Source organism: Lissotriton helveticus, chromosome 10 (genome assembly GCF_964261635.1).
Source record: "Lissotriton helveticus chromosome 10, aLisHel1.1, whole genome shotgun sequence".
NCBI lineage: Eukaryota > Metazoa > Chordata > Amphibia > Caudata > Salamandridae > Lissotriton > Lissotriton helveticus.
This window is the reverse complement of record NC_136071.1, coordinates 1,094,798,619-1,094,821,099: the sequence shown is the minus strand read 5'-3', so window position 1 is coordinate 1,094,821,099 and position 22,481 is coordinate 1,094,798,619. Positions and strand designations below refer to the sequence as shown.

Genomic DNA, 22,481 nt, shown 5'->3' with positions numbered 1-22,481 from the left:
AAACATGAAGCATTAGGAAGACATACGTAGATCATATTAATAAAACTACTTCACAGCCCCAATATATGAAATTCATGAATTAAAATCAATTAAAAACTCGTTAGAGTACGAGATAAAAACAATTAAGATATGTACAAGTCTCATCGTTGGGTAAAATACCATTATAACTAATATACTTCTTGGTATATAATCATATAAAGCGTAATTGGGACACACACACTGCCCCCCCCCCCCATGAGGAGCTCGATGAAATGAGCCATACTTTGGGGCGCCTCAATTTGTACACTCACTCTGGGTTATTAGGCGATCCCTCAAGGTCCATGACCACCCTAGAAATTTTGCCATAGCTATCACAATGGGCGGTGATGTATCAGTCCGCAGAATGCGTTCCGCTTCAGCTACCCGCCTCGTGCCCAGAAGCCTACAAATTGGTAACAGCCAGGCCCGGCGCGGGGCCGCGTAAGCAACACAGGCAAATTGAATATGGGCCAAGGATTCGTTGCGGGATCTGCACCCCGGGCACTTTGATGAAACTTGAGCTGACCATTTAACAGTAAAAGATCTCACCGGGAGCGTTCCCACCCTGAACTGGAAGTACAACTTACGGTCCAGTGGTTTAGTGATAACGTCCCAGTAAGAGTCCAGCTTCGGGCGGCTTTATGGTCCAAGAAGCAGCCAGTGAGGGAATATGACACTAATTGTCTGATGTTTTTTTCCTGAAACCATTCCCAATACATAGCCTTCAGCACCTCTTTTTTTGGAAAATGGGAGTTTACAGGGTCTACGCACAACGAGATCAGGCCTAGAGCCTAGATCCTCCAAGAGATTTCTAACCGGCCATGACCATTTGATACGATGTAAGGTATTGGCCCTTATTAGTTCTAGGAAACCTTTCGCACAGCCTGCAATTTCCGGTGTAATCCATAGTCTCCTCCAATACAGGAGGGGAAGCAATTTTGCAACTGCTGCAATAGGTTTTTTTGCCTAGATCAATTAATAATGGGCTCATTGGAGTACTCTGGGGTAATCTTGTGATTTTTCTTAAGAACCTATTTTATGAGATGGTAAGAGCTGCAAGATTCTCACAACCCCAGACTTCCGAGCCATATAGTGCTCAACTAACAGCTTTCAGGTGGTACATTTCTAGGGCTGGGCTAATGGGCTTAGAATGAGAAAGATTATGTTCCTGACAGAGAATCCCTGAAATCTGCCTAAGTTTAAGAGATGCTAATTCAATTTGGCGATCCCATTTCATGTTTCCTTGGAAGTTCACCCCTAGATAGGGGAACTCTTTAACTGATTCTAACAGCCCATCCTTCATACTGAAGCCCCACAAGTTAGCCTTACGCGCATTGAATGCCATTAGCTTTGTCTTGGACACGTTGACCTCCAAGCCCCTCTGTGAGCAAAAGTCCTCAAAGATTTTTAGGGCTCTCTGGAGCCCACTAGGGGTCTTGGACAAGATCAACGTGTCGTCGGCAAACATCGATATCGGTGTTTTTTCTCCTGCTAGTGTGGGGGCATCATCGATGTTGCAGTCATACATTCAACTATCCTGTTAATATATAACGAGAATAGCGTAGGGGCCATCACACATCCCTGTCTCACGCCACGTTCAACAGGGAACAATTCAGTTACTTCCTCCTGCCCCCCCCCATCTAATTTGAGCGCTGATATCTTCGTGGAGCCTTCTAATCAGAGTCAAGAGGTCTAAAGGGAGCCCAAGCTGTTTCAGAATTAGCCATAACTTCCAATGGGCAACTAGGTCAAATGCTGCCTTAAGATCTACAAAGGCGGCATAAAGACTACCCTTGCCTATCGTCACAATCTTCCAGTGTATTAAGATAAATCTAAACACCTGGTCGATGGTGCCTAAGAACGCTCAGAATCCAGCCTGCAATGGAGATAAAACTCAGGACTCCTCAATCCACCCCTGTAATCTATTCAGCATCATCCTACCAACTATTTTCTGGAGGCAGTCGATTAGGCTGATAGGCCTATAGTTCCCCGGGCTTGCTTTGTTCCCTTTCTTATAGACAGGGATGATTTCCGCACTTTTCCAAGAAGCGGGTATCGGGGCACCTTGTGCAATCGCATTTTATAGCAAGAGGATATATCTGCACCATCTGGCTTTATCATGTAAAAAAATGTCGTCAGGGATGCCATCAGGCCCTGGTGCTTTTCCCGGCAATATTGATTTCAGTGCAGACTCTATTTCGGCCTTGGTAAAAGTTTCCTCCGAGTAAACACACTTATGAATTCAATTCAAAATCTTTATTTCGGTTCATTTTTACCATAAAAGATACATTAAAAGCACCTACATATACATATTACCTAAATGCATTAAACTTAATTTGCATGATTAAGCAATGACAAGCAAGGTGTGTTACGATTTACAAAAATTCGGGGAGACAATTTCGTGGGCGATCATCATTACATATAAAACTTCTATAAATAATTAAGAATATAAAAAGGCATATATACGAGTAAAAGTATAAAAAAAAACCAATTACCAGTAAGACCCCGACATTCCTACATTTAATAATAATTGGAGTCGGTTAAATAAGTGAATGGTCTACCAGTTCATTTATAACCATAAAACATGGAGCACCTTGCGTTTTTTGAAAAGCAACAAGGAATTTGTACTAAGATGTAAAACATGTGATTTATACTCGAATTTCAGACCCAATTTAACTGTAATATAATTTGTGGCTAAAAATAATATGCTGATGCCAAAAACAATAAGCTGGCTAGTATCCATTTTTAAGATCCTTCCTGCTTCTTTGCATGATCTTACACCTATGTTTTGGCCAAGAGGTTTGATCCATCTTTTTCTAGGGGCCACGTAAGCCTGGCAAAAGAACAAAATATGAGATTCATCTTCCTTTACTTCACCTTGGCATAGAGTGCATTGGTCGTTAATATTAGTATTAGACCACCTTGCTACACAAGCATTTATCCGCAGAGTGCCATATCTATATTTCCTATAAAGTGTCTTGGCTAGCGGTGGTTCTACCTCATCTAAAAAGCATTCATAGTATGCCGTATCTTAAATGTGAGGAAATTATTCGTTATTGATCCATACACTCTTCCATTCAATACGTTATGGTTTAAGTGGGCCCAGAATGATAATTTTAAAGTTTTCTTTGAGGTTGACGATAATGTGGATGGATCGTCCCAAAAATGTGCCAACCCAATTTTTGTTAACCAAGATCTGACGTGTTTAAACCATAAAATTGTGTTACTACAATTCTAGTCCATTATTTCTTTCAGACCGTCCTTCTAGTTTAACAATCCGAGGCTCGACCAAATTCTGACCCAGAGCATCAGAGGTCTCAAAGTTGCATGATAGTCAGTACGTTTCAAGTTAAGATCTAAGATGAGTGGTACTAACGGTGTACTGATCGGTAGTCTCAACAAAGCTCTACAAAATTTGTTTTCATCAGCTTCAAAAGATTTTTTGCACATGGGTCCCCATAATTCAGCTCCATATAATGCAGCTACCTGGCCTTTGAACTTACAAATTTCTAGAGCTGGCAAAACTGCTTTGTTTAGACTGTTTCCATGTCTTTTCGTGAAAGGTAGCAAGTTTTGAGTAAATTTGACTTTGCTTTTTTCTATCTGGGATTTCCATAATAAATTAGAATCCAAGGTGACACCCAGATAACTAAAATGTTGTCCATGGTCGATTTTGTGACCATTTAGAGTCACATTTTCCTTACAATTTTTATGGGGGTTTATAGCCATGTATTTTGTTTTCTTAGCTTTGATCTCAAGGCCTTTTTTGCTGCAATATGCCTCAAATGTATTTAGTAAGTTCTGTAGGCCCCTAGGTGTTTGAGATATGAGTATGGTATTGTCAGTGAAGAGGAGGGCTGGAACTCTCTCACCCCCCAGTTTAGGAGAATCATTACTACAATCCTCCATACTAGAAGGAATATCGTTGACGAACAAGGAGAACAATGTGGGGGCCAGCACACATCCTTGGCGAACCGCCCTCTTTATCGGTATTTGTCCTGTCAGTTCTCCTCCTGGGACCTTTGCATAGTTGTTATCATGTAGCTTTATGAGCTGCTCTAAAAGATTATCTGGTAGCCCTAAATCTCTAAGGTTCTCCCATAGCAATTTACGAGGAATTAGATCAAACGCAGCCCGAAGGTCTACGGAGGCTACATAAAGGTGACCTTTTCTCAGAGTAACATATTTCCAGCACAGGCAACAAAACCTTAGGACCTAGTCAATAGTACTTATTTTGGCTCTAAACCCTGCTTGGTACTTTGTAAGCACCGCTTTTTCCTCCATCCAAGTGTTTATACGATTTAAAATATGCCTTGAATAAATCTTTTGTAAGATATCTATTAAACTGATGGGGCGATAGTTTGCGGCATCATTCCTATCGCCCTTTTAAAAATTTTAATGATTTCCGCTCCCCTCCATGTCTCCGGGAAATCTGCACCTGCTGCTAAAGCATTACAAAAACAATTGATGTATGGGCCCCAGATACTAATCTCATGTTTGTACAGGTCACCTGGGATTTTATCTAGTCCAGGGGCCTTCCCATTTTTAACCGAATTAATAGCTATTTCGGTTTCCTGTAGATTAAAGACTAAACTATCCATACTTGAAATTAACAATGTATCAGCCTCAGTTGAAACCTGTTCCTCCACAGGAGCGTCATATAGTTTGGTAAAATGATCGATCCAGGTGGTCTCATCGAGAAAGACTTCCCTGGATCCTTTTTCTTTTTTGTTACCTTTGGCCACTATTTTCCAGAACAACATTTGGTCATGATTTTTAGCTGCGATTAACATGCTGGGCCAGATCTCCTCATCCCAAGATGCTTTCGCCTTCCTTTGGATTATTCTGTATTTAGTCCTAGCCTCTTTGACTACCAACATATTTTTGCTTTTTATTGCGTGAACTAAGTCGGCCTTTGCACTACGACATTCCTTGTTATACCAGGATTTTCCTACATTCTGTGAGTTACTATCTTCACCATTTTTTTTTTTTTTATTGTGACCAGTGGAATGAGTTCTTTAAAAAACCCGCTATGTAAATCTAGGAATTATTTTTCCCCATCCTTTGAGGCATCATATAGACCGAACGTTTTGGCAAAAATATTGTAGATATTTGGCAACAAGTCGTCGCACCCCAGCATGTACGCCCATTTAACTGAGCTGCGATTATTGCGGACTATAATGTCGTCTGGACTAGTGTGGATTATTCTCTCAATCTCACTAAGCGCTATACTGCTGCGAAGGAGAAGCTCAAGAGGACAGTGGTCGCTTTCTGTTCTAGGTCTAATCTCTATGTCTACAGCAAACGGCCAAATATCTAATGACAGAATAAAATAATAAATTTTACTCTGGCACTTATTTCTGAAAAAGGTGGGGGCCTTTGGACTGTCCGATGGTAAACGACCGTTACATGCCCTCAAACCTTTGCCAACCAATACCCTCGTAATTTGGAGAGCTAGGGTGGTTCCTGGGACTGTCCCACTACTATACATTGCCGGTATCTTGTTGGCCCTATCCTAATCATCTAATGGATTTCCAAACCCTGTAATTGGTTCGAAATTGCAATTAAGGTCACCGCCCAATATTATACTTATTCCAGGATCTAGCGCGTTTAGAAGTGAGCCCAATTTTTCTATTTGTGGTGACTCCCTGTATGATGGGCATGGTCTACTATAAATATTATATAAATGTACAACCCGTTTGTCTATGGTGACAATTTTAATCCTGAAAACATCTACAGAGTCAATACATAATTGGGTGGTATTAATATTAAGAGTCACTTTCACCCAGATTATAAGGTCACCAGATGGCCTACCTCTCACAGAAGGAACAGCAGCTTTTTGAAAGGTTTTATACCCTACCCTATGTATAGTCTTAATGGCCCATGTCTCCTGAAGAATACAGATATCACTCTTGTTAATGTAGTTATTCCACTCGGGGTCACTAACATTTCTGCCCAACCCCGCTATATTCCAGGATATCAATTTTAAATCAGCATTATGCTTGTAGACTGTTGCACTAGTAGATACATTCCTTATCGAGTTTTCAGTGCCGTTAACTGCCCTTACAAGTAAACTTTCACATATTACGTTTACTATGAGTGTAGTACCCCTCTGAATCACACTCTATAGGAGCCTCCTGAGTTTCTGAAACTATATTATTTATCATTTGTGGTCAATCCACCGCCTCCAAAGAAGCTAGTTCTTGGAAGCTGTTCAAGGCTACAGGGAATGTGAAATTATCGAGATTAAAAATTGGTCTTTTTACAAATGGTTTGTAGAAATACCCTAGTGGTAGGGCATAGATGCTTATGAGTTCATTATCACTCGAATAAGGGGTTGAAGCATATTGGGGCTTAAAGTGGTTTACCCAGTCAGATACGGAGACGTGGTTTTGAGGGCGCTCAAACTGTCCCCCGGTAGACCATTTATAGACGTGCCAGAATTGCTATGGATTATTCATGGCACAAGCGTCCCTTAAATCCTGCCACCTTTTATCATCCAAGGCTTTCTTGGCTTTTGTTTGCATAAGCTTGTAGAGTATCCTTGCTTCTCGAACCTTTATTGGGTCGCCCCCTTTTATGGCTTTCCCTAGGGCCAGGCGCACCACCCGACAGTCAACCTTATACCAACGCCCCTCTTTCGGGGCAGATACTTTGGGCTTCTTTCCCTGCTTTACAAAATATGAGCGCAAGAGTTTAAAGAAGGCGGAGTGAGTACTCAATATATTAGTATGATCTCTTTTTTGATATACACAAGCCTCAAGTTCTTTAATAGCGAGATCTAAGCTCTGCACGATGTTATCTAATAAGTCTGGTGACTCTCTTATCTGTACCCACTTAAGCCCCCTAGCATGAATGGGTTCTCCCGGTGGTTTGGAGATGGGGTCAGTCATGCTAGGCATAATGTCAAGGCCACTGGCAAAGGGTGGACGAATAGCACTGCAAACTTTGCAGTTTAGCAAAGTTGGGCACGGGGAGATACCCTCACCACAGGTTAATGGACTCACCCATGGACCAAAAACTTGGCAGTTGGTAGAGCAGTCTGGTTGTAGTGCTTGCAAATAATATAACCACTGGAAATCGCTCTGAGTAACATTCCAACCCACTTTTGTTTCTCATTATACCCCTTCAGATTAGAGCCAGCCATGTACAAATCAGCCTTGATCCTGCTCCTAAAGGAAGAGTCCGTCTCAACCTGCCATCCTGTGTCCTTCAGGCCGTCTCTCCTGTAAGGGCAAGGTACTGCTGAGTCTCTAGTGGGGATTCCTCTCAGGCACCAACTGAGTTTATCTCCTGACATTCTGTGTAGTAGAGGACCTGACCCACTCTTTCTGCCATGTCCAAACCGGTCTTGCATTTGTCTTCTCTCACTTTCATCTTATATAAAATATGCTTCACACCAAGGTAAAATTTTATAAGCTCACCCCACAAATCAGTTTCAACTCACTTAGGAAGAAGCAGGCACCACTGTGGGTCCTGGTCCCACTCTTAAATGATGCATCCGTATGTACACTCTGAATAGTGACTGAGGACCTCATCATCACATGAACACCTGTCAGCTGCTCCCCAGTAAGGAAAGCAAGTGAGGAGTTTGGGCTCTCACTACAAAGGAGTCCATCCTCTCTGTAGTTCTTAGACCTCTTGTTGGCTTCCTTAGACCGCTTGTTGGACTCCTTAGACTACTTGCTGGCCTCCTTAGACTGCTTATTGGCCTCCTTAGACCGCTTGTTGGACTCCTTAGACCGCTTGTTGGCCTCCTTAGACTGCTTGTTGGACTCCTTAGACCGCTTGTTGGCCTCAGACCGCCTGTTGGCCTCCTTAGACTGCTTGTTGTCCCTCATAGATCGCTTGTTGGCCTCCTTAGGTCGCTTGTTGGCCTCCTTAGGTCGCTTGTTGGTCTCCTTAGACACCACTTGTTGGCCTCCTTAGACACCACTTGTTGGCCTCCTTAGACACCACTTGTTGGCCTCCTTAGACCGCTTGTTGGCCTCCTTAGACACCACTTGTTGGCCTCCTTAGACCGCTTGTTGGCCTCCTTAGACACCACTTGTTGGCCTCCTTAGGCCGCTTGTTGGCCTCCTTAGACACCACTTGTTGGCCTCCTTAGGCCGCTTGTTGGCCTCCTTAGACACCACTTGTTGGCCTCCTAAGACACCACTTGTTGGCCTCCTTAGGCCGCTTGTTGGCCTCCTTAGACACCACTTGTTGGCCTCCTTAGACACCACTTGTTGGCCTCCTTAGGCCGCTTGTTGGCCTCCTTAGACACCATTTGTTGGCCTCCTTAGACCGCTTGTTGGCCTCCTCAGACACCACTTGTTGGCCTCCTCAGACACCACTTGTTGGCCTCCTCAGACACCACTTGTTGGCCTCCTTAGACACCACTTGTTGGCCTCCTTAGGCCGCTTGTTGGCCTCCTTAGACACCACTTGTTGACCTCCTTAGACACAACTTGTTGGCCTCCTTAGGCCGCTTGTTGGCCTCCTTAGACACCACTTGTTGGCCTCCTTAGACCGCTTGTTGGCCTCCTTAGACACCCCTTGTTGGCCTCCTTAGACCGCTTGTTGGCCTCCTTAGACACCACTTGTTGGCCCCCTTAGGCCGCTTGTTGGCCTCCTTAGACACCACTTGTTGGCCTCCTTAGACACCACTTGTTGGCCTCCTTATGCCGCTTGTTGGCCTCCTTAGACACCACTTGTTGGCCTCCTAAGACACCACTTGTTGGCCTCCTTAGGCCGCTTGTTGGCCTCCTCAGACACCACTTGTTGGCCTCCTTAGGCCGCTTGTTGGCCTCCTTAGACACCACTTGTTGGCCTCCTAAGACACCACTTGTTGGCCTCCTTAGGCCGCTTGTTGGCCTCCTTAGACACCACTTGTTGGCCTCCTTAGACACCACTTGTTGGCCTCCTTAGGCCGCTTGTTGGCCTCCTCAGACACCACTTGTTGGCCTCCTTAGGCCGCTTGTTGGCCTCCTTAGACACCACTTGTTAGCCTCCTTAGGCCGCTTGTTGGCCTCCTTAGACACCACTTCTTGGCCTCCTTAGGCCGCTTGTTGGCCTCCTTAGACACCACTTGTTGGCCTCCTTAGGACGCTTGTTGGCCTCCTTAGACACCACTTGTTGGCCTCCTAAGACACCACTTGTTGGCCTCCTTAGGCCGCTTGTTGGCCTCCTTAGACACCACTTGTTGGCCTCCTTAGACACCACTTGTTGGCCGCTTGTTGGCCTCCTCAGACACCACTTGTTGGCCTCCTTAGGCCCCTTGTTTCCCTCCTTATACACCACTTGTTGGCCTCCTTAGGCCGCTTGTTGGCCTCCTTAGACACCACTTGTTGGCCTCCTTAGGCCGCTTGTTTCCCTCCTTATACACCACTTGTTGGCCTCCTTAGGCCGCTTGTTGGCCTCCTTAGACACCACTTGTTGGCCTCCTTAGGCCGCTTGTTTCCCTCCTTATACACCACTTGTTGGCCTCCTTAGACACTACTTGTTGGCCTCCTTAGACACCACTTATTGGCCTCCTTAGGCCGCTTGTTGGACTCCTTCTGCACTGGGTTATTGTTGGGCTTAGGTTGCAGAGTGAGCACGGGCCTTTTATTTAGCAGTGGTTCATTCTTTTTTCATTTTTTTGCTCGCTCAGGTTACCTTTTCTTAACTATGGTCGTGTGACCTTTCACATTGGAATGTGTCTCTGATGTTCACTTCCCACCGCAACAATACAACTTGTTTAATATATTGTGTGGAGTCACCAGGGGAAAGGAATAGTATGATTCTGAATGAGCGTAGAGTGATGGTGGGTGGAGCTGACCACTGCATAGTGTTTCGAAGACACAACGGTTTGCTTAAGTGAAATGCTGGCTGTACAATTTGGTAATTCAATTAGTTTTATTTTTTGAAAGCTTGTGCAAATGTTACACCTAGCTAAATGAGGACTGATGGAAAAAGTATTCATAAGTTCTGCCAATTGTTAGTAATTGGACTGGCTGATCCCAAATAAGCACATTTTAACCACGTTCTTATGAAGTTGTTATCTGTTACACCGAAACATAGGGGCATATTACCAACGATTAGCGATATTTATCGCTAACGATGCTTATGCAAGGGGAAGTATAGAGAAAAAGGGTGCTAACATGCGAATTTGCGTGTTAGCACCCTGCTGCTGATAGGGAGATAATTTTATCTCCGCTTTCTTGGCTTTTAAAGCCAAAAAAGCGGAGATAAATCCCTTGATAATATGCCCCATAGTTTTGTGTGCACTAAACAGCATCCTGGGGCATATTACCAACAATTAGCGATATTTAACGCTAACGAGGCTTAGCAACGAATTTTTTAACGCTAAGCATCGCCGGAAATTATCGCAGAGATAACTTGCTATTAGCAAGGTTTATCTCAGAGGTGATAAAAATCCTCACGCTAACTGCCAAATGAGAGATTATCACTGGAAAACCAACGATAATCTCTCGAAGTTTGGAGTTAGCTTGATGATAGGGGCTCACAAACTTAGCCATGATTTCCACCTTCCATAGGATATCATGGCTAAGTCAGGAAAATAGCAGGTGTAAAAAAAGCAGTGCTAACCGCGGTTAGCACTGCTTTTTTTATCACTAACCGGGTTAGCGAAATCCTTGATAATAGGAGAAATGTCGATTAACAACATTTCTCCTATTATTTTTCTCTGGAACGCCCCCTTTGCATCTCATTAGAGATGCAAGGGGAAGCGTAGAGAAAAAGGGTGCTAACATGCGAATTTGCGTGTTAGCACCCTGTTGCTGATAGGGAGATAATTTTATCTCCGCTTTCTTGGCTTTTAAAGCCAAAAAAGCGGAGATAAATCCCTTGATAATATGCCTGTTTGTTACAACAATGACTCGAACACTGCAGTTGGAGCTGATTCTTTCTCCAAGGCTGTGACACACAGCTCCCCTTTGTGATGAAACCCGCTGGAGGAAAGTTACCAGTTAAACTGCTGACATTTTTCTCAAATATTTGACCACTGTGAGTGACGTCCGAGAAGGGCAGGAGTGTGCTGGGGGAGGATGCAAGCCATGAGCTAAATACACAGCCCTGCAGTGCAGCAGACAGCACACACTGTCCAGGCTGCTGTCTAGAAGGGAAGAGGCATGGGCCGCACCAAGACCCCCCTGGCCATGCAGAGGACAGTGGGAAACCTGGCCTCAGCTCTGGCCATGGTGGTGGTACTCTGCACCTGGCAGGTAAGAAGGCATGCACTCTCATCTTTACATGCATCTTTGCATTGCATGGAGCATTAGAAATCACAGCAGCTTTTAGCCTCCATCAAAAACTTACAAATGTGGGGCTCACAAATGCAGTTTTGGGAATGCTATAAAGCGTGACAGTTTGAAGGGTATTGAAATCCACCATTCTTTTTATTACAACAATTTGAATGGAATACATTTACATTTCTTTAGTTTTTACGCTTTACTCTTTTAATATAAAATACACTTAAAATCGCACTTACTATAAAGTGTAACTGTGGACTCTTTCAATATTCATTATACTTACTATAAAATGTAAATGTGGACTCTTTTTTAAAATATTTATTGCACTTACTATAAAATGTAAATGTGACATCTTTTTCAATATTCATTACAGTCAGAGTACAGACTAGGTAAAGGCCACAGCCATAAATTGATTCTGCAAACAGTGATAGTTATTTGCATTTCAAATACATTTACTTTACAGAAAAACGGTGTGTTTAAAGGTCCTAGTACAAATACATTTCCTTTGTTCGCTTGAATGGACTCACCTGACATATGATTGCTTACTGAGGTTTTTTGGTTTTAGGTGTTAAAGGAAGCTTTTTCATTATGATTATTTTTGACTCCGCAAAATTCCAGATAATTGCAAGGAAATCGGCGATAAGGTTTTTAATATTCCAAAGTTGAATGCGAAGAAATGTTGTCGGGTGCCTTTGAAATAGAGCTGTCCTTCACACAAGTACCAGTGTTTACATATTTTGTGCATCTAATACTTTTTAATGCTGCACTTTTTCTGAAGAAGTGTTTCTTTTTCACAGTTTAACTCAAACAGTCCCAGTTTGTCATGCTAATGTATGCAGACGTGTGATTCTTAGCCCACATTCATTGGTAAAAGTTGTATATTGGGAAAAACTAGTTTTGAAAAGTATTAGTTGCTCAAAAGACTGTCACATGCATATATAACATTTTGCACCAGGGACTCAATATCTACTTTGGGATTTACAAAGCACCCATGTTTTTTTTAGCAAAGCCCTATCAGCTAACAATAGTAGACAGGGTTTTGCACCCAAAACATTTACCACTTTGAAGCAGGCATTAAAAGGAGAAATGCTTTTATTTCTTCTAACTTTTCCCACTTTGCTTGTGTGTTGCACTGTACAGCAAGAAATGTTTTAAAGTTAGTCGAAGCATAGTATTTTGTACTGGAAGGGCAACTTTCCAGTACAAATTCCTAGCCTAGAATCATGCTGACACCCTTGCACTATGGTGTGTGCATAGGTTTGGCAGCCTGATTGTGCACCAGCACAAGGGAGAGAGCAGGACAGTGCCATATCTCTGTAGATATGGTGCTCCTCCTGTTATGCAACCCAGCACTGCAACTTTGGTTGCTGTGCTGTGTGGTATGGCAGTTTAGTCACTCTGGGCCAAAGTGCACTAGAGCAAGGAGAGAGCTGAACTACATCTTATCTTTGTAAATATGGCCCAGTTCTGCTCACACAGCACTGCGCTGCATTGCATGAAATCTTAGTAAATCAGGGACTGAGTGTTTCCTTAGAAAAAGAAAAACGGGGGAGGGGGAAGAGGCATACACCACACATTACCCATTATAGCCCATAAAAATGAGTACTGCCTGGAACAGTATATACAATAGGTCAACCACTAAAACAGATGTTCGATTTTAAGAAACTGTTGCACGTCTTATTTGAACACAAGGGGCCTCATTTATGAGAAATGACGCATCGCTGCTTGAAAGCAGTGATGCGTCACTTCTCAGTGCGCACTCCTTGCGACATACCTGATGCGTCATATTTAATGTATGACGCATCATGTCGCAAGGACTTACGGATACGTCAGTATTTCTGATGTATCTGTAAGCGCAAAAGTGACGCATTGCTGAAGTGTGTCACAAAAGTGACACAACTCCAGCAATGCGTCCTTTCACATGGGGCTGTGAGGCAGGCGCAAGATTTTGACGCAACGGCGTCCTAGAAGTGACGCAGTGAAAGCTCATAGATTTCACTGCATCACTTCTACGAAGCTTTTTGCGGGGGAATGCCCCCCCTGCATACATTATACCTGACGCAGGTATAATGTAGTGCAGGGGTTTACAAAGTGACGCATCTGCTTAGATGCGTCACTTTGTAAATAGTGCGCAACAGGAGGCATGTTTTACGCCGCCAATGCGTCACAAAAAGTCACGCATCGGAAGCGCAAAACTGACGCAAGGCCTCATAAATGAGGCCCAAGGTTTGCAAATTGTATTCCCTATGGGGTCTCCTTTTTTCTTGTACCGAACTAAAGCATGTTTACTGTCCTGACGAGTGTCCGTCTTCTAAAAGAGAATCAAAAGTGGTGTTTGCAAATCATGGGCACAATTCAAGGGCAAGCGGTTTGCAAATACAAATTCCACCTCCTGTTTCATCGAATAAGGTCAGGTGGAACTTAGTGTTTTCAAGGTGCACTTAAAAAGTAGAAAATCTGATAATACGCAGAAGAGCCTCTTTCACAAGTTTAAGGGTGCGGTCGTGTGTTTCTGGTTGGTGCACCTTGCAAAACTAGATGAAAACCCACAAATGTATAAATCTAGAGATATTCAGGTAGTTTGCTACCGTATAGGTAAATTGACTCCTGAATAAGGAAGAAAACACGTTTCCATGTTGTTATGGGTTGCCGGGGAAGGGGCTTACCCAGAGGGGAAAATATTTTCCTCCTAGAAAAAAAAGAAAAAAGTTACATATGCTAATTCACACTTCTACATCATCAATCCATGTGGGATATAAACCTGGTCGATATTCTGCATGTGTGCATGTTATGCATTGGATTAATCCAGAGAACATCACTGTTTTCTAGCATACGCTTGGGTTTCCTGAAAACCTGCAAAGCTGCTCCAAATGTATCCTGTGGGTGTAGATTGCAAATATCAGCCATCACTCTCAGGGTGAAATTGAGCCTAGCCTCTGTAAGTGGCCTTCAGCAGGGACCAGAATAACTGCAGCAAACATCCACATGTTAAAATTGAAGCATCAGGAGTATTGTAATGCAACATCTTATTTAAACAAGCATTGGCAAAGTCAATAGATCTCTCCTATGCAAGACCTATTGGCTTTGCCAATGTTTTTTTTACATGTTGTACAGCAGTGGAGCTTCTGTGGAAAATGGCATAAAGTAAAAAAGAAAGCAATATGATTTGGTCTTCATTGACTGCATCATAGAGCTTTTTTTTTTTTTTTTTTACTTTAAGCCATGTTGCTAGGCCAGGGGCCAGGGCTGCTGCTAGGCATGGGATCGGATCTACACAGTCGAGAGACTGCAGACGCATAGAGAGGGAGACAAAAGCAGTACCTGCAGCCAGTGATAGGACACTTGCCACAGGAAGAACTACTTGGTCCAAGCTCCACGGCTTGGACTGAGACTCTGTAGCCTAGGAGGGCAGGGGAATCCAATGACCAATAAGAAGACAGGAACTTTGAGCGACGTGGGAGCCAGCCAATCGTGAGTAAAGGCTCTATGCTCCTTTTAAGTTGTTTTTTTTATTACAAGAGATTTCTCAAGCATAGCGCAAGTGCTGTGCAAGCGCAACCTTGAAAAGGACATATCTGATGGGCATTTTGCTGGATATCTTGAGCGTCCTACGGAATGGTGATCCTAAATTAACCGCATGCGCGCTAGCGGTTTTCCCGCTGTGCGCTGGGTTTTTAAAAAACCCGCGGTTCATGACGAGCTGAGCATACGAGAGGCGTAACTCATGACGAGCTGAGCTCGTCATCCGCCTCGAAGGGGTTAAGGTATCACATTGGAAGTGACCTATTTGTTTACAGCGGACAACGGGGTTAATAAACTAGAGCTGGCAGAAGGTGTTACATATGGCATCACATCACTTGGCAGCTGAGTAACACAAGGCGGGTGTCGTGAAATAATCAGATTGCAATAATGACAATAATCATTGATGCAAGTGTAGTTGTAACCAGTCACTGTGGTTATAACACAATTATTACAGTCAAGTGAGAATGTGGTGCAACAATCACATCCAAGTTTGGACCTAGTGTAATAGCCAAGTAGATTACGCAGAGCTCTCAAGTTTCCAAGGTCCATGCGTCAGTAGCTTCCTCAGGCCTGGTTTTTTCTCACATGTTGGAACACATAGTCCTGTTTAACTTATTATAAACCCCGATCACAAGTTCCATAATTCAAAGGAAGTACCTGTATAGGGTGATCTACCTCACATGGACCTGGGAAACTTGAGATCTCTGGTTATGGTGGATTACACATAATCACATGCATTGCCAGTCCAATATCCACGCATAGGTGTAGATGTCGTTCAGTAATCACCAAGATGTGTGGATTTACTGCAGCAATCCAGTGCAGCGGTTTGTGCTGTCTTACCCAACAGGCATATGTGCTGCAGTGCAATAAGCATGGGGAAGTCTGACTGCATGGCAGTATAGGGAGCAAGGGTTTTGTGTGCAGCAATATTCACAGGCAAGTGTGGGTGCAGTGTAATAATACCAGTTGGATTAGGTGGGTGCTGGACAACATGTGTAGGTGTGTGTGTGTGTATGTGCAGTGCAATATTCACATGCATGCCATTCTGCAGTGTAATATTCACAGACCAGTGTGGGTGCAGTATAATAATAACAGGTCATTTAGTGCTGGTCAATATGTGCAGGTATTGGTGTGTGTAGGTGCAGTGCAATATTCAGATGCATGCCATTCTGCAGTGTTACATTTGCAGACAGTTATGGGTGCAGTGTAATAACAACATGCAATGTAGCTGCTGTTTAATATGTGCAGGTGTGGGTGTCTATATGTGCAATGCAATATTCCCATGCACGTCATTCTGCAATGCAAGTTTCAGAGACAGCTGTGGGTGCAGTGTAATATTAACAGTTGGATTGGGTGCTGGACAATATTTACAGGTGTGTGTGTGTGTGTGTGTGTGCGGTGCAGTATGCACATGCATATCATTCTCCAGTGTAATATTCAGAAACAGGTATGAATGCAGTGAAATAATCACAGATTTACTTGTATGCAGTGCAATGGTCAGGTGCATGTGTGGGGGTGCAAGCATGATTGGGCATTGCATTGTATTGCAGCACTTCTATTGTGCCATCCTGCCCTTTGACAAGGCCTCAACACACGTCAGCTGGTAGAATAAGTGGCCCCACTGGCCGTGTAAGGTTTCAAGATGATGCATGAGGTGGTAACAATAATCAGTGTTTTGGAGTAGTGTGTGAAGCCCAGAAACAGGCTCCAGACATCATCCTACAGTGTGTGGCTGCATTTTATGCACCAAGCATATGTTAATGTAGTGTCAGGCATAGATTTACACAATGCACATACAACCCACAGTGACTTACAGCATGACAAGTTGGTGAGTCATGATTTTGGGACAAGACAGGTCTTTATGGTTTTCCCAAATTATAAATGGCTTTTGGGAGCTTGTTCCATGGCGTGCACCTCTGGGCAGAGATGGCGCTCCCTTAATGTGGGTTTCTTTAACAGGGGTAATGACGAAGAGGGGATCTATTTTGGACCACAGGTTTCTCATTCACCTGCACAGGTGGAGTTTCCTCTGTAAGAAGTTGGGCCCAGGTCTGCAATGAATCGTGTTCTGTAAGAACCTCTTCTTGATGCCGGTTCACAGGATAGACCTTTCAAGGCCAGCTATTTTGGCCCCGTCTGCTACGGCTGCTTAGGACTTGTATGGCTGCTGTTTTAGGGTTAGTTGTAGTAAGCCTGTTCATTTTATGAAGACTGATGTAGAGCTGTTGTAGCTGGAGGGATGGGTCGTCGCACTGAGTTAGGAGCTGTTCAGGTTGGAGGTAAGTTTGTTATTTCATGTTAGGCCAGGTTACAGCAAAGCCTGATGGGACCTGTTAGGGCTCCAGTCCCCGAAGAACTGAAGGAGAATGAAGCCCTAACGAGACCAACCTGCAGTGATTGTAACCTAAGGGGCAAACATAAAGAAAAGAACGAGTATGTACCTCCTACCTGAATGTCTCCCGGCTCTTGTGTGAAGCCCTGTTATGTTATGTGTATATGTACAGCGCACTGCTCACCTGCGGAGAAGCTTGGCTCAATGGTTAGAGCGGCAGACCCTGATGCAGAGGTCTGGCCCGGGACCAGGGTTCAATTCCCGATGCGGCAGGGTCTTGGGCTCAATGTCCTCAGACCTGATAATTCTCGCCTCGGTGCCTACTTTAATCATGGGTTCCACTCTGCAACTCTGGGCAATAGCTTGCTTAATCTCCACAACGGCCCCAGCAGCGCTTGGATGCCTGGCTACACCTTGGGGGTGCCCAGGAGTGGACATTTCACAGGAAAGTCAGGATGGGTTCCACAGCGGTATGAATACAGCGCTAAAAGACCTCTGGGTAGAAGTGTGCTATATAAATACAAACACATTTACATTTACAGGGTATCTTGGCGCTGCAGCACCACCTACAACACAAGCACAGCCAGCCTGTGATACCACTAAATTCTATCTGTGCCTGAACCCGGGGAGGGGGCGTTTGAGTGTGTGTGTATAATAATCACTGGCGGTGCCAGCCTCATGGTGGGCCACCAATGCCATCGCACTGGACTCCAAGGTCAGGAGCCCTGATTGCCAAACTTCCCTCCTCCCCCCGGTTCCCTGCTAAATTGTCAGTGAGCAGAGTGCAGGGGCTCAGAGCCTTTTTTTATTTTATCTGTGCAGCATATCTCGGTGAGTGGCTGATAGAAAAAATATGTCTACTTTTGTTAATGTTTGCTTTACCCCTTTATGTTCCAGCAGTTTACTGATTTGTGAGCAGCATCCAACTGCACAAGAAAAGAAGAACGGAGGGGGGGGGGAAGTGAGTGTGGGGGCAGGATCAGACACAGCAAAATAGAACAAAATATTCTGCACCTTTTTGTTGACCTTTCACCTACAAGTAACTGCACATAACATGTAATGCTAATGCTTTAAATGAAACATTAATGCAGGCTACACGTATCTGTGGGGAATGAATTGTTAGGCTAGGAAGGCTCAGTGGGTTAATGCGATCACTTCAGATGTCTAAGTGTGTTGCCGGAAGGTCACTGATTTGAATCCTGGTGGATACACGGGGGAATAGTGTCATGCATTTAGTGCTGAGGGCCCAGGTTGAGACAGACAGCTTTGTGAATATGTATGTCATTATTTTAAAACATGTATTACACATAGTATAAGATAGGCTGTTACACTGATGAGGCCCAAGGATTACACAGGGTAGACAGGTGAATAAACAGGGATTAGAATCAATGCCTCCAAGATCGTCAATCCACAATTTAGGCACCAGACTATATCTCCTTTGATGCAGTTCTAATGCAATAATTACAGGCAGGTGGGAGTGCGGTTCCAAATGTGCAAGTTGGTTTAGGTGTTATGTAACAAAAGGGAGGAGGGGCTTTGCAGCAAAGGAAGAAGACGGCTATAGTAATGTGCCCCTTTGGAATGAATGGGCATTGAAATCCTAAGCCACATAAATGTACACATGACATATGTATTTGTAGAGCGCACATTCACCCTAGAGTATCTTGGCACTGAATAACAGATGTTTATTGTTACCCAACTTAATGGTCCTCATTTTCTCGACCTGAGAAGGATGAACAGCTGAGTAGACCTGCTGGGATTTAACCACCTAGCTGCGGCCGAATTCTGCGCCTGTGCGGCACATTCCGATCGCGGGCGTGGTCATGACGGCTCCCGGCCGTCATCAGCACACGCCCACCGTAACTGATGACGACCGGGAGCACTCATCAGCACCGAAGGGGTTAAACCTGTGACCATGAGGTCAAACACAGGTCCTTGCAGTGGACTCATTGGTCCACTCAGCCTACATTTGGAGCAATATGCGAACTGCTTCTTTGTTACCCCGCTTGACATACGTACTGTGTACGTTTGGTGTTGCTTTTCTTTGTAAAGCAAACACTGTCATAGCCCAGTGTATCTAATGTTATGCGTTGTTATGTTAGAGGATTTGAAGAACGTGGCTTATCACCCGTGAGGGTATCCAGCGCTAACACCTAAACCCCTTTTCAGTGCTTAATTTGTGCCGGTGGTTGCTGGTGCTGGACACCGGCACTCATATTTAGAGACAGGGGATTAAATTTCATCATCACAGTTCGACCCAAAGCAAGAGAGAGAAAGGAAGACAAGGGAGAAAGAAGGAGGAAGAGAAAGATAGTATAGGATCAAGATAGGAAGGCAGTGACAATGGGAGAAAGTAAGGATGCAAAAAGGTAAAGAGGCAAGAAGTGGTGGAAGACCCAGAAGAAAGAGGTGGAATAATGATGAGGCAGACTTATCATTCAGCAGCACCAGTGGCAAGCTCCTTAGAAAACCTTTGAGTCCCTGCACTTATTATTTTCTTTACGAATAAAGGCCAACCCACCTTCCAAGATCCTCACATGAGATACGTTGCTGTATAACTTTAGGGGCATATTACCAGCAACTAGCGATATTTATCGATAAATGGGATTAGGGAGTTTTTCTTTATCGCCAAGCATCGCAGAGATAACGTGCTATTAGCAACGTTTATCTCTAAAGCGATAAAATATCCGGCGATAGCGGCGAAATGCGTGAATATCGCTGAGAATACAGCGATATTCACGCATTAACGCCAATAGGGTCTTAGCCATAATATCCACCTCCCATTGGATATAATGGTTAAGAACTGGTCTGAGCAGGCGTTAGCTTTTGGAGATATTTGCGCTTAATGCGAATATTTCCATTTCTGCGCCTGTGTTGATAATAGGCGATAGCGATGTTAGCGACTGTTTTTAGTCACTAACAGTTTGGGTATGCCCACTTTGCATGTCATTAGTGATAAATATCGCTGACATGCAAAGCGGGCCCCAAGCCGCTCGCTATCGCATACAAGCTGTCGCTAACTGCTGTTAGTGTCAGCTTGCTAATAGGGCGATAGAATTATTGCCGCTTAGCGGCCGAAAACGGCCAAAAACGGCCGCTAAAGCGGCGATAATCTTTTATCGCCCTCCTTGATAATATGCCCCTCAGTTTCTCGTGCACCTGTGGCTAGGCCCAAGATTGTGGTGCTTCTGATGGCATGAGTCACAACCAACAAGCCCAAAACCACAAAGTAGGAAAGGTGCACATCTCCATAAACATCTTTAGATACAGCTGCAAAAAAATCATTTAGGGCTTGATTATGGGGAACAAACTGTGAAGAGTACTGACCATCATGGAATGTAAGGAAGTAATGAACTATTTTCCAGTGACCATGCCTGATTTATTCATAGTCATCAAGATTGCATTTTAAAAAGTTCTATTTGAACTTTTCAATATGTAAATAATTTCCTCTCTCTGTTCTTGCCACCAAAATATTCAACTTTGAACTTTGACAGTGGGTGCTAGACATGCTTTAGAGAATAGTGTCTTTCTCTGACTGATATGGCTAGGCATGAATAATATGGGTTCTAACATGAGTGTGCTGCACACCAGGAGAGTGAACATAGAAAATGTGTTGTCCACGATGGAATACATCTTATCGGATCGGTAAACAAAAAGAAAGTGTGAGCAGGTGATGGCCGGCAAAGTGGGTGTGAGCAACAGTTTGGAGGGGGTGTTGGACTCACAGGCAATGGGGGTGAGAAAGCAACGAGAAGATGGGGGAATCTACACGGGAGGCAAGTGGTACCAACGTGATGGGTGCAGGTGGAGGCAAGCAACACAGGGGTGCGAACTGAGACAGAGGAACCTGGAGCCGGGGGTAGCAAATTGAGAGAGAGGACTGTGGAGAGGGGGAAGCAAGCAGATGAGAGGGAGTGCAATGTAGAGACGGGAGCGAGCAGCACATGGGCGAGAAAACAACAGGAGGGGAGAAGCAGACCCGGGTGAGCACATTACAGAGGGGTGGGGAAAGCTCGCAGGCAGGGAAAGAGCAACACAAGTGCAGCACATGGGGGGAATGCACCAGGGAGACAGCTGGAGAACACTTGCAGTCTTGTGGAGTGCTAAAACTAAAAGAAAAAAATGTATCACCAGAAAAGTGAGCAGTGGATTAACACAAGTAATACATCCATGCTCCAGTGGGGTTTGGGGAAGGGGCACAAATACAAGAAGAGGAAGTAGAGCCATCACAAACTAACAACAAACACTGAAAATGCAATAGGTCTCACCTTTGATTAAGTTAAAGCCATTTGCTTTGCTAATGGTAGTGTATAACAAAGCAAATGGCTTTAACTTAATGAAAGGCAAGACCTATTGCATTTTTAAAGCGTGTTCTCTCAGATGTTACTGTAATTTCGTAGCAGCCCAGGGCACCCATCCTATTGCATTTCTATCCCACAGGTGCCAGGGGAGTCCATGCGTTAACGTTGAACAGCGCCCAGTCCTGGGGTATGTAATGCGTCTCTCTGTCAGAGTTACATGCACAGGTCATCAGGCCAAATGCCCAGCCAGTGCTCCCCGGGGTCCATCAGAGGCAATTTACTCTTTTTTGATGCCTGCATATATGGGCAGGGCCTGAACTTACTTCCTGAGACAAGTTCAGGGCAGGTGGAGGACACCCACTGCTCCGGGGCTCCATTTCTAGGCTGCAGGGCAGTGGCCACCAGTGCTGCTGTACTCCCTGCGGAGCGCGGGCATGGAGGGGCTGCCAGGAGCTGTTGTACTCTGCTATCCATTTTCCTCCCCACTGGAAATCAGTGGCCAGCAGCCATATCTTTTCTCAGTTCCCCAGTATTAGCCCGTATGTTGTGGCGCGGTCTTACCACCCCTGGTGTAGCACCTGGTGAGGGAGGCAGTGGTAGGCAGTTCCTGTCTCCCATAGTGAGCCTGAGCTCGATCAACCTCGCTTCAGCACTCACAAAGCTCCATCTGGCGCTGCTGCCTCCCGGTGTAGTCGAGGTCCCTGCAGCCCCCCTGAGCCACTTCTAACCTCGGCAGACGTGGTAGTAGAGTACCCGCTCATCGGGGACACCTCCACATGTCTCATGTTGCTGCGTTCTGTCGGGGAACATCATGCTGCAGCTGGGCTTAGAGGTTAATGCGCCGTCCAGCAACTCGCAGCAGCCACTTTGTCAGTGCCACCTCGCTGGATCTGCAAGAGGACGGGCAGTTTCACAGACTGGTGTAGGAGGCTGCTCAAAGCCAGTTGTGGTGCACAGTGGTGCCAGGGGTGCTGTATGGTATGTTTGGGGGGGTACTAAAATAATAGTATGATGTTGTCGATAGGAGATCCCCAGGTGGGAGCTTTGAAACCTGGGGCCTACGGCATCGCCCCCC

At 44.7% G+C, this 22,481-nt stretch overlaps 1 protein-coding gene across 1 annotated transcript in view; it reads left to right on the top strand.

The window, feature by feature from the left end:
* The first annotated feature begins 11,050 nt into the window (after positions 1–11,050).
* The window catches only part of LEAP2 (liver enriched antimicrobial peptide 2), a 32,163-nt gene continuing 20,732 nt past the window's right edge, over positions 11,051–22,481 (top strand). Inside the window, exon 1 of the mRNA XM_078663816.1 lies at positions 11,051–11,224. Coding sequence (XP_078519942.1) covers positions 11,132–11,224 — 93 coding nt within the window. The 5' untranslated portion in view covers positions 11,051–11,131. The remainder of the gene's footprint in view (positions 11,225–22,481) is intronic.